This window comes from Epinephelus lanceolatus, chromosome 1 (genome assembly GCF_041903045.1).
Source record: "Epinephelus lanceolatus isolate andai-2023 chromosome 1, ASM4190304v1, whole genome shotgun sequence".
Lineage (NCBI taxonomy): Eukaryota > Metazoa > Chordata > Actinopteri > Perciformes > Serranidae > Epinephelus > Epinephelus lanceolatus.
The window spans coordinates 45,285,733-45,298,938 of NC_135734.1; the positions used below are offsets into that span (position 1 = coordinate 45,285,733).

Below are 13,206 nucleotides of genomic sequence, written 5' to 3' on the forward strand. Positions count from 1 at the left end.
CTCACTCTGCAGCAAAATCAAGGGACCCAAACGGTCCTGGAAGTACACTGCACAGCACTGAGTAGCAAAAAATCAAGAAGACTGATCTCTGTCGACTGAGGGGTCTCTGACTGATGGGTCAAATCTCTGGCTTTTAAGCGCTGAAAATACATAAATAATAAAATAAAATAAAATAAAATAAAATGACATGAAATAAAAGTAATAGTAATAATAATAACTTTATATTTAAAGCACCTTTAGAAAAGATAATGCCGAACTGCCAACAAAAATTAAGGTAGAATTAAACATTTGATCAGAGGAAAAACTAACTTTCTAAAACATATTAGAAAGAAGACAGAAGATAATTAGAGATAGAGATAAAAAAACAATAAAAAAACATACCAATAAAAGTAAATACAATTTAAAAAAAAAAAAAAAACAGAAAACACAAATTCATTATTTTGGGTCCGGGCATTTTTAGGCAATTCTGAGCAACCTCTGGAACCTAAGACGGTCATCTACCACTCTGAGCTAATTGGCAAATAGCAACTCAACAGTGGCTTCACAAATTGAGTAAGCGATTCACTGTTGTGTAGGAAAGCAGCCATCCGTGCATGGAAAGGCAGATTTGAAAACAGTGTAAAAAAAAATTCAGTGAAGACAGAAATCTGAAAATACACATATTGCATCTAGACAGCATGGAGATGTTGGTAATTTGTTTGTAACAATGATTGATTTGCTCCATAAGTGAAAAACTGCCATTTTTACATTGACTCCAATTGTTCACATTAGAGCAAAATTCAAAATGCTGTCAAAAATTCAGTTTTTGAGATAAAATTCTGAAATTTGCCACACATCATCTACCATGACTCTAGAATTTTGTCTTTTTTTCATGAACATTGAAGATTTATTTAGCAAGAATTTGCATGTATATGTTTACAGTACCGTTTACAGTCAAACATTTTGATGCACTGTAGGCTCAATTTTTGATAAATCAAAAATCTGAGAAACGTAGTTTGTGTAGGACAGTCTGAAGATGCTCTGTAGCAAGTTTGGTGTCAATTGAGCACAAATTGTGGGAGGAGATAGGTTTAAGAAGTTTTACAGTTTTTGAAAAAAAAAAAACCCGGGGTGATGAATTTCATAATTTTTAATAGGTTTAAGTGTACAAAAGTTTCTTCAGTATTCAGGCTACAGTTTGATGAAAGTTGTGAAGTTGTAGCATGTATGGTTGATTTGTTATGAATTTTCAAAGTTTTGAACTTTAGACACTTGCTGTAGCGCCACCATCAGGACTATTGGCTTGAGTTTACAGCTGAGGATATCTGGCATGAGACTGGACCTTTGTGCAAAGTTTGGTGAGTTTTCACCCATGGGAAGTATGATTTCCTTGGAAGAAGAAGAAGAAGAAGAAGAAGAAGAAGAAGAAGAATACCTAGGATTACAATAGTGTCCTGGCAGTTTAGCTGCCCGGACCCTAATAACGATTATTATGATAATGAGCAGGATCAAGACAGAATAAAAAGATAAATTAAAAGATAAATGAAACAATTAATAAAAGGACAACATCAGCCTTGCATCACTGTCTAAATGGCATTAAAGAACAGACTCATTCCAAAATGATCCAAGACACAGTTGACCTGAACAGAGAGAGAGCATGCTGGCAGCAGCATGATGCTCCACCAATTACGGAACACCTGAGGAGTCTCTGTCACTATAATGATAAGATTTATAGATGGTAAACCACATCTTTGAACCAAGGGATTATCCGCCTCAGTGGGGATTTTTCTCCCTGTACAGTACCTGCATCTTGATCAGGCCAATCTGAGGAACATCTGGCCAAAGTCAATCCATTTTCATTGACCTCTGCAGTCAAGCCACAGTGTGGTAACTATTAGTGTTCTGACAAGACCAGGTGAAAGTCATCATCAAAGCCGACACTGTTGGGGGTAAAAAATAAAAAACTGCATCTGTAGTCCTGCTCCTACTCGAAGCAAATCCTTGGACCCAGTCTCGTGTGTCTCAACTAATTTTCACGAGAGTTCAGGGCTTTGAAACTGAATCTTTACTTTGGTAACACAGAGCAATACATGTGAGAACCTTTTTTGTTTTTGAAACGTGCATAGACAGAAAGGGGAGATGTCCAGCTGAGATGAATCAGGGATGCTTTATCCAGATGATCCCCAATGTCAAACTGATGTCTGCCTCCAATCTCAGCATGGGATCTTTGCATTTACCCTGAGAAAAAAAAAATAAAACAATCCAGGGTTATTCGTTGTCATTATAAGCAGACATTGTAAAACTTTTGTGCTGCAGAGGTTTTGTGTTTCACAAAAGACAGTCATGCTTGTGAGAGAGATAAAAAAATGAACTCTCCCTAAACCTCTTCTGACTCCTGCCAAAACACATCAAGCTTTGTCTGTCTGATATAAAACAGGCTAATGCAGCGGAGGGTAATCAGAGTTCCTCCATCTTGCTGGGAGAGTAAGAGTGCTGTGGTCTGTTAATTTTCTGAATGACACGTTATTTCCGTTTCTTTGCCTGTGCTCGTAACGAACAAAGAGGGATTAGTCAGAGAGTTCAACTGATCCCTCTCTAAGCTCCGCCCCTTTGCGATGGCCCGTTAAGCTGTTGGAGCTAGCGTAGGACCTGCACTGTAACTAAGTGCACTCCTTAGGACACTGAAGAAAAAAAGCCCTCCTTCAGTGTTGGCATGTTATGCAGCTGGTCGTCATTATAGTTTAATGGCACTTGGCGGCGTCAGGGGGAAACGTGGCAGGACAAAAAGGGAAGTTAAGGTGGCGAAAGTCCGAGAAGGGCCGGTGGGAGGGGTAGTGGTCCAACAAACACAGACTTTCACGTGGGAGAGCAGTATTTGCATCCTGTAAGATTCTAAAGCCAAACCCTTTTTTCCTAAACCCAACCACATACATTAGTTGTTGGAGGAAAAAAAAAAAACGTCAATTTGTGTTGTTATACTGACGTAGTGCATTTATTTTGAAAGAGACTGTATGTAAATGGTAAATTTCCTGTGAAAACAGAAGTGTATTTTGAAAGAAGACAACACATGTAACAGGCCTAATTTGACAAGGCATCCCAGAACGTCAACAACCAACGCACTCAGGGTACCTTTCACGTCGTAAGTGGACGTGGAAGGTTCATGACCAGACGTCAACATGACAAGGTCGGAGTGAGAATGTGTTGCATGGACAGTCTGTGTTTGAAGGGTATATTCAGGATGTCAACCTCAGTCAGCAGCAAAAACAGAATACTAAGATTAAGACAACCTATGGGCTACAGATCACAGCGTAAAAATGAACCACCACATCACTAGAAATTGAGATAGAAGACAATGAATATAAAGGGAACCTTCACCGATATTCAACCAGCTGTGTGTCATCGCAGTGTGTGCAAATCAACAGTGTTTGGCTTTTCCCTGTGCCTCCAAAACTTCCAACGATGGACAGACATGGAGCTCTGGAGGAAGCCAAACAACTTTACACACTGCGATGATACATGGCCAGTTGAATATCGGCAAAGTTTCCTATCATCCCTTCACCTGCTCCTGTAGAGCATGGTAGGTTTTATTCAATGTTATTATCATTTACAAGAAAAAGTAGCATGTGTCTAGTAGGCTATGCCTTCAGTAGGTAGCTAGCTATCTAACCCTTCACTTTTCAGGGCTTTTTTTTTGGCTTTGGAACAGGGAAGAAACATATACCTCCAGGTAACGAGTATCATTAATACACGACGTGCCCCAGGCACAACAATTAGCTCCAAATCCACAAAACCAGCCTGAAAATGAAGGAAATCTGTAATGATTGCATTAAAGTCAGTGGAGCACAGCTGTGTTGTTGCTGTACCCTTCTCAGCCCGATGCTATGCTATGATTGGCCAGTCTGCAATCGAGGGGCGGGACATAGCAAAGGGTCAGTTATCATGGGTGTTGAATACATGGCTTGTCCTTCAAATCTAACATGACCTGTCCTGGGATGCTTCCTTTAACCGCTGTCTGTCCAACACATTCTCACTCTCTCTCAACTTGTCAAATACTGACGCTTAGACAGTGGCCCATCACGTCAAAATATGACGAGCTAGGTACCCTTCCTGCATCAGTTTTGGACATTTAGTGACTGTGTATCAATCTATGCTCGTCATCGTCTCTTTTAAAAATGAATTTTTTACACAAAATGTTTCTGCATGTTAAATTCAATCAGTCTTTTTCAAAATAAACTTAGAAAATAGCTAAAAAACTTCATTTTTCGGTTCACTTACAGAGGTTTAGGCAACAAAAGCTCATGGTTACATTAAGAGCTAGAGCACTGGGGTGCGCCCCATGTACAAGGCTGTTGCCGCAGCGGCCCGGGTTCGACTCCAGCCTGTGGCCCTTTGCTGCATGTCACTCCCTCTCTCTCTCCCCCTTTCACACTTGTCTGTCCTATACATTAAAGGCTAAAAATGCTCCAAAAAATATCTTTAAAAAAAAAAAAAAAAAGAACTAGAGCACTCGGAGAGCGCAGACCTCCGCCAAGCAGCTCGGATTTCCCACCATTTTATTATTTTATCCACTTCGCTTCAATTGATCACCACCAAAATTTTTATAATCTGTTCCTTGTTCTATTATCAACATTTCCTGAAAATTTCATCAAAATCCATTCAGAACTTTTCGAGTTATTTTGCAGACAAACAGACCAACACCGGCGAAAACATAACCTCCTTGGCGGAGGTAAAAATACATCATGGTTTGGCTTCAAAGTTTGTTTCTAACATAACATAACATCTCGTGACATACATCAGGCTGCTAAACACATTTGCACACCCAGTTGTTATTGAAACAACTTGATTGACTTGTGGTTTCACACAGGACACAAACAGCAGGCTCCTGCGTGAAAATTTGTAGTTTGTTTAATCCACCCACGGAATTTGGACTTTCTCGCTCTTTATACCACCTGCAGTACCAACACATGCCTCTATGTTGCTCATCTCATACCAAAGCTAACCATTAATCTGTTCAACACTGAGAATATTTTCGACTGGTTATGCATTTTAGTCTATTGGTTAATTTTGCTGCTCTCCTGTTTACTGCGCTGCGTAATATGTTAGCTAGCAACACCATTCATTCGCAATTACTGCTTGTAATGCCATCCCATCCTAAAAGTGTTGCTGTGGTAACACCGTGCCCCATCTCCTGGTTTTCCCCCAGATTGCCCCTGGTGAGAAAGTGACTCACATTTAAGCCTCAAACCTTATTTACCATTGTTAGTGAGCCTACTGTTAGCTCTGTTAGTGCTGTTAGCAGTGTCAACACAGTTAGCGGTGCTAACGTAGTGAACAGTGCTTAAGAGGTTTACAGCTCAAAATGAAGCCACTTGCTCACTGTGGCGACGTGGTGGGAGACCGGAGAGTGGCCAACATATAACACACCTTGACTTTACTAGCAGTAATTGCCAGATGAGCAGCGCTGCTAGCTAGTTCCCAAGACTGGAGGGTGGGCAGTGGGGTCCATGTCATTGGTCCGACAGCCCATTAGTACGACTGTCCGCGGTGCTAAACGGCTCCCGGCGGGCATATTTCTGCCTTGATGGTGCGCCGCGTCCGGTTCTGGGTCAGCTGGGAAAGGCTTGAGGCGGAGCAGGCTCACGGCTTATGTGTTTGCCACTTTCTTTTTCATTTTAACCCACACCATGATCTTTTCCTGACCCTAACCAAGTGGTTTTCGTGCCTAAACCTAACCAGACCTTAACCACAGGGCATCATGATGATTTCAGAATGGACTTTGGAACAATGGGTTTAATATAGTCGGAACAATGGGATGTCGGACCAATGGGCAGTTCCCGGGCAGTGGGCACGATGTTTCTATATGTCACCGAAGCTATCCGCCAGTCTGTCAGCAAAGCCTAGAGAAAATAGAATAAAAGTCAAAACATTTACATCACAAAACATTGAAATTTGACCCTCTCTAAATGGATAGCGCTTTGAAATGTGAAAGTAAAGCTCACTAAGTCAGTGGAGCACTGGACTAACAGGAAAGTCCTCTCGTATTACATTTTGTCTTGTTGGGTTTTTTCCCTCAAAAATTAAGCAGTTGATTAATAGTTAATGGGTGTCGGGCTGTCAAAAGCAAAATTAACCAAAACTGACAAGTCTGAGATTGAAATATTGGGATCTTCATAACGAACATGCAGTGGAATTGTGCTTTTGACAGACTAATGTTGATACTGCATAATGGTATGAGTAATGCTGTAGAGAGCAACAGTATAAGGTTAATTTGCGTTTCCTTGAGGGCTATAGAGCTTTAAAGTTGCATTTTTCTTTCTTTCCTTCCTTATTTCTTGCTGTCTTTTTTGTTTTCTCCCCCTTTTTTCCTTCAGTGTCTGCCAACCCCTCTGCTTGTTTCATTGAGTCTTTCTTCTTCTTCTTCCTTTTTTTTTTCAGTACATCAAAACCAGCCTTACTGGATATCATCTGAGCAGAAATCAGAGTTTATTAATCTCCTGAAATATGACAGTACACAGTAAATCTGGGCAACACAGACCTTTTTGTCTGCTTTGATTATTTTCTTCGCATGGCAAAACAGTTTTGCCTACATGGTGAAAACAAATTGTCATGATGCACAATATAATTTATCATTACATCTTTTTATCCCAGTGGAGATGTTTGTTAAAGTCAGGAAACAAAGCACATTGCCATCTGGACAAATTTTCCGTGTTGATCGAAAAAAGTTGCTGCTTGTCCAAAAGGCTTAGAACACGAGCTGCAATGGAACATCCATGTCTCATACAGTCTGATGTAGTAAAGCCAAAGGGAGTTCAGTGTTGTCAGAATCGTTGATCTCACAAAATGTCTTCAACATTCATGACCTGAGCTGAATTTACAACTCATGACAGGCTTTATTGGAAATGAATGAAGTCTTTGTTTAAGCTTTTTATGACCAAAAAACAGGGATTCAGAGCAAGTCCTTTTGTGCCAGCAAAACAAGGTTCCACATACTGAGTCATTGTGTTATCTGATTTGAATTAAATTATCCAGTTGAAGATTCACTGTTTGAATTTACTCAGTCAAACAAATCAGTAATATACAGTAATACGTTAATAAGCTGCTCAGAAATCATAAAAATAGGTATAAAGTCATCATCATAAAGTCATCATCAGTACAAATCTCAATGTGTGTGTCACCATTACATCAGACTGAATATGCCAACTTTAAAAGGTGGGTTTTCAGATGGGATTTGAAGGTGCAAAGGGAGTCAGTATTGCAAATATCTTGCAGGAGAGAGATCCAAAGCCAGGGGCAGAATGGCTGAAGGCTCTAGAAGCCATGGTAGTCTAGCAGGCAGATGCTGTCATGAGCTGCAGAAGAGGATCTGAGAGTATGAGAGAGTGTGTAGACATGAAGGAGTTTAGAAAGATACAGAGGGGCTTGGTTATGAAGGGTCTTAATGTTGAGAGGCAAAATCTTGAGTGATGCTGCTGAAGAACAGGAGTGATATGATCTATGGAGGGAATTCAGGTAATGATACGAGTGGCTGCATGCTGGACCACTTGGAGTTTATGACAGGGAGACCAAAGAGGACAGAATCGCAATTATCAATAGAGGATGTAACCAAAGAATGAGTGAGAATAGCGGTGCTGTTTGGTGTAAGCAACGGGTGAAGATGATTATATTGCATAGATGAGAGTCTGGAGACCGAGTAACATTATTGATGTGGGCCTCAAAGGACAATGTACTGTCCAGAATGACACCCAGACTCTTAACCTGGGGGGAAGGAATGGCTTTGGAGTTGTCAGTAGTTAGAGAGAAAAGAAACTAAGGAGGAACCTCAGTTTTATCGCAATTAAGTTTGAGGAAGTTGTAGAGCAAAGATTTAATATCCAATAAGCAGTCGGAAAGGGAAGTGTGTGGGAGAGTGGAAGTAGATGTAGCAGATCAATAGAGCTGGGTGTTATCTGCATAGCATTGGAACTGAATGCCAGTTTTCTATAAATATAGCTAGGAGGTAGAAGATAAATATTAGGTGAAAGGGGGCCTAAGACAGAACCTTGAGGAACAGAACTATTAACTGGACAACAGCTTGATCTGACATTTCTAAACTCGACAGAGTGAGTGGGGCCAGGGAGATGGGATTTAAACCAGGCATGAGAGGTGCCAGTGATACCAATGGAAGCTACTGTATAAGAACACATTGTCAATTATCCTTAACCATCCTCACTTTAACCAAGCAGTTATTTAAATCCAAACCATGCTCTTTCCCTCACACACACACACAAGTTGGGTTTGTGCCTAACCCTAAACACATTTTAACCACAGTGTCAGATCAGAAAACACTTATGTGTTGTTCCAGGGGGATTTTGTTGATTAATTCAGAGGACTTGTTGGTCACAATCTGCCATCTCATCTCTCAGATTTAGCTGATGTCATTTATTTGTGTGGGTCATTCATGTTTACTCATGATCGGTTTAAGATAAACAGATATGACACAGAAAATGGATGATGTAAAAGCAAAATGCATCATAAAGCTTGGTTTATATTTGCAGCCTACCATAACCTAACCAAAACTATTTAGTTTTAACTGAAATTTAGCTGCTGCTAACTTTTGCACCCAATAAACATGAAAATAACAAACGTCAAATCCATGCCAATGTTTCATAATCCAGTTCCTGTTGTCACAATATTACAGAAATTCTACTTTAGTAAAACAGCCTTGTAAAATGACCACAGCATCACAATTGATAATTACAAGTATTTAGCAGTTATTGCAAGGGATTTCAATAAGATTATAATGTAAAGTGTCTGCACTGTTCTGTCAACATATCTTTCATAATTTAACATTAATGAGTCCAAGAAAATTCGATGTTGAACCCATCACCAGATTGTTAGGGTTTACCACAAGGAAATCAGGCTCACATATTGGGACACCAACAACATTTTTCTGTGGCTTCCTTTCTCAAGATTATCCAGACATTTTAGCCACTAAACAGCAATTTGGAGCTTTTCATGAAATAAATAAAAAAAAACCTGTCACAGTGAAATATGAAGAAACATTGCATTTAAAATCGCTAAGCCTCTAATATTTACATGTAAAGGTCAACTTAACACTAATTCCAAGCATTAAACTTCCTGCAGAAGAAAGTGAACTATAGTTTTAAATCCACCATTTTATTCCACCACACCACATAAAAACATGAATTTCCACATAATTTGCTTTTTGATCTTTACACAACTATTTATCTTCATAAAGACAACATCACAGAGCAGTCTTGTGGTTTCCCGTTTATAATTTTACCGTCTTTCCCAAAAGATTCTATTTTTTTTATGAGAAATCTATATTTGCATGTCTTCACTGTTTAACTTAACAAGCACTTCATTTCTCAGTGTGCTGTATTTTTTCCAGAGTCACGATGTGAACACGGTACTTCCGCCAAATACTGCTAAGAGAGATACTCAAAATGAAGACAGATTGTCTTTTTTCTTCAGTATTTTCAGATTCTCTTCGAGCCAGATAACTTTAATATTGGGCATAAAACTGTGGTACCTGTTCAAAGCCGAAACTGTGTGGGTGGTGTTAGAATATAAATGCAGTCGTGAGCAACAGTCAGGTCAAACAACCCGACATCTTGACTTGTGACCTGGAAAAAAGTAACGAGCAGGAGGGAGCTCTTATCAAACAATGGGAAAAAAAGGAAATCTGATCCTCTACATTGTCGGCCATCATGTCCAGGTTTTCACCAAAAATGAGACACACCTCAGCTGTATCCATTCACTGTACAGGTAACAAAAAAATATGCCACCACATTAAAATGCCACCATGCCGACCAAAATTAAAGAGCATTTCTGTGGGATATTGAAGGAGGCACACAATGTACACAACATGCTCTCATGCTAAATCGTCGCATACCGCTGCTAGTTATGTGTTAGGTATCCACATGCATCTACAGTTGATGTTCCGGGACATCGCAACCAACGGCAGGATGTCAACAAAAGCATGTGGTGAGGTTTAGAAAGAAACATCATGTACATTTACATGAGAAGCAAACACCGGGCTCCAGGGTGAAGGCCTGGCTTTGTCGGACCCATCCACTACCCCTACTGCCCACCTTATAGGGATTTTCCAACTCCTTATATTATCAGTCCCAGCAGCATTTCAAACTGATGGTTTCGTGTGGCGTATCATACCACTGTAACAGGTGCCGTCCAGCTAACTGGTGGCATATCATAACAATGTGAAAGGTTCCATTCGGCTGCATTACAAAGTGACACTGCCCAGTGGCTTATCATCCAACCGTCAAAGGTGATTTTGGCGTCAAACACGGTTGGAAACAATGGAAAAAAACTGCAAAAAAAAAAAGCAAAAAAAAAAAAAAAAGAAGTAAAATCAAATGTTGGATTGTTGTGCAAAAGCTCTGAAAACGTTTTAATAAACTAATACGCCTTTGGCATATCATACCACCACGATAGGTGCCGTCCAACTGCTTTACAAACTGACACTGCCCAGTGGCACATCATCCCACCTTCAAAGACAACTTTTAGCGCCAATGTCTGACGCCGAAATCACTGACAAAGCAGCGGTAATTGATGACTTGGGAATAAGAGCGGGCTGACATATCACAATGGAAAACACAGTGGATATCAGGGAGCTACTTGAAACTGCAAAAAAAAAAAAAAATTAAAATCAAATGTTGGATTGTTGTGCAAAAGCTCAGAAAACGCAATACTTAACTAATAAATCCTTTGAAAAACATTTCATTTCACTTGTGAAGTTTTCAAGTATGAAACTGGAATAAGCTTTCCGATGTTTGATTGATTTGTGTTGTTGCACACTGCACATTTCCTGTAGGATCAAAACCATGTAATGTAGATCAGTGTCTATATACTATCTGCCAAAACACCACATTAGTACACAGAGTGTACTGAAAAAGCTCAGACAGTAGTTAGATTAGTTGTATATAAATGTCATTTCTTTCTTCGACTTGGAGTATAAAAGGATGATTTTAATTTTGCCTCTTCTCCGTCCTCTTTTTCTTCTCTTTAATATCAATACCTTTCCTCACTACCTGCATTTCTCATTTTCCCAAACACCCTCTCTTCATCATCTGACCCCTCTCCTCACCTTTCACCTTGTCAACCCGTCCTCTTTTTCTTTCTCTGTTCCCTCTGTTTCTCTCGCTCCTCTCTGTCTTTCCTCCCCTCTATTCTCTCTTTCTCTTCAGGTTGTTTGAGTACCATGGCAGGGTGTCACCGGTCCCTCGAGTGGTGCCTGTTAAACGCCCACGGGTAGCGGTGCCTCTGGTACGACGGGTCAAATCCTTGCCAGTCAAACTGCTGGCACGTAACGCCTCCGTCCTCCCCACCAGCAACGGCAACAAACAGAAGGGTAAGTTTGTCTGTCTGTCTGTCTGTCTGTCTGTCTAGAACAACTCTGAAATCAAATCTTTAAAGCATCATTGTCTCCAACAGATAATATATAATACTGGAGAAATCTGAGTAAATAAACACTCCATTTTAAACAAAATGAGTGTCCTTAAAGGACAAATTTTGCACTTTGAGCCCCATTTCTGAGTTGTTTATGATGAAATAGAGTGGCTAAGACCAAAATTGCTCCTTTTCGGAGAATTTGACTTTCCCCTGCCTGGCTTAACACTGCTGCCTATGGCCATGTGTGAATCTGGTGTTCGTTGATATTCTGACATAAAAATTGTAGCAAACTGTGGTTTCTATCTGTGTTTTCAGTTTTCATCTCGATTATAGAACTATTTTTTCAGCTGCCTCACACCCGTGTGTAAACTTCCGCTTGATCGTTCGTTTGACACTGAAGCGTTATACACTCCAGTCCACTTGATGGCGATAATGCTCCTTTACGTGGGTGTCGCCAACTGGCAGGAAACCATTGCAATGTAATGGGACACAGGAAAGAAGCAGAAGAAGAAGGCTGGTGTTGTGTTCAAAGGCATCATACTGCGAAGGTTGTTTACAAGCGAGTAATCCATTGTGCAGTTGTTTAAACTTATTACAAAACTTTACAAAAACTACAAGACACACAGCACTGTCGAGCCGGCACTTTCGATGAGCTAAAAGACTACAATGACTACAACCTTGTCGTAAACAACCCCCTTTCCGTTTCCAGTGGAGGATCACTACCAATGGAAAATGAGGCTTCGATAGAAAACCAATGCATTACACAAAATGTCAAATAAATCATCCTGGAAACCACAGTTTGCTACGATTTTTATGTCAGAACATCAACAAACACCACTGACCACTCGGTGAGTTTCATGGCTTTGAAAACGAACATTTAGGGTGGTTTTAGGACAGGTTCACACATGGCCATAGGCAGCAGTGTTGGGTCCATGTCATTGGTTCGACATCCCATTAGTCCGACTGTCCGCGGTGCTGAACGGCTTGCGGCGGGCGTTCGGTGCGCCGCGTCCGGTTCTGGGTCAGCTGGGAAAGGCTTGAGGCGAAGCAGGCTCACGGCTTATGTGTTTGTCACTTTCTTTTTCATTTAAACCCACACCATGATCTTTTCCTGACCCTAACCAAGTGGTTTTTGTGCCTAAACTTAACCAGACCTTAACCACAGGGCATCATGGTGATAATCCAAGTAATTTCCAAATGTAATTATAGCTACTCTGTGTTAAGACCATATGAGAAGCAGAGGTAGTCACAGTGTCCTGGGCTGAAAAAATGCCCCCCATTGAATGAGTAGAGAAAAGTAAAATCAACTATTGATTTATGAAATCATGAAATCAGCAAACCATGAGTGGACAACTATTTTTTTCTTCATTTGTTCATTCAATCTTGAGGCCACTTTACTTAAATATTGGTCAAATTGTATGGAAAACTGAAATAGTATAAAAGCGTATATAGCTGTCAACTCTCAGTTTTTCAGTCGTACCCTTTATGTAATTCCAAGACTGTTTAGAGACCCCAGTATGCAGAAATATTGGAATACACCATTTTAAAAAATGTATCCCTTTTAACCTTGTTGAAATTTAGCATAGATGGAGCATCCATCATAGTGCTACAATTAAAAGAGGCTGCAGCTTCCCCGCAAGTGGGCGTGGCTTCAGCACATTCAGCGGACACGCCCACAGAATCTTCGAGCAGATTTTGAAACGTAATTTTTTTTAAACCTTTATAATCATTCAAATATGGCTGGGTGTTTAATAACACATTTTTCTGTGGTGTGACAAACTCAATACACATATTTATTTTTGCTTTGACTCTAAG

General features: G+C 40.2%; 1 protein-coding gene across 2 annotated transcripts in view; it reads left to right on the top strand.

Moving 5' to 3' along the window:
- raly (RALY heterogeneous nuclear ribonucleoprotein) overlaps positions 1 to 13,206 on the top strand; it is a 225,434-nt gene that overhangs the window by 155,199 nt on the left and 57,029 nt on the right. For both annotated transcript variants that reach the window (XM_033626156.2, XM_078171230.1), the window contains exon 5: positions 11,187 to 11,350. In XM_033626156.2, coding sequence (XP_033482047.2) covers positions 11,187 to 11,350 — 164 coding nt within the window. The remainder of the gene's footprint in view (positions 1 to 11,186; positions 11,351 to 13,206) is intronic.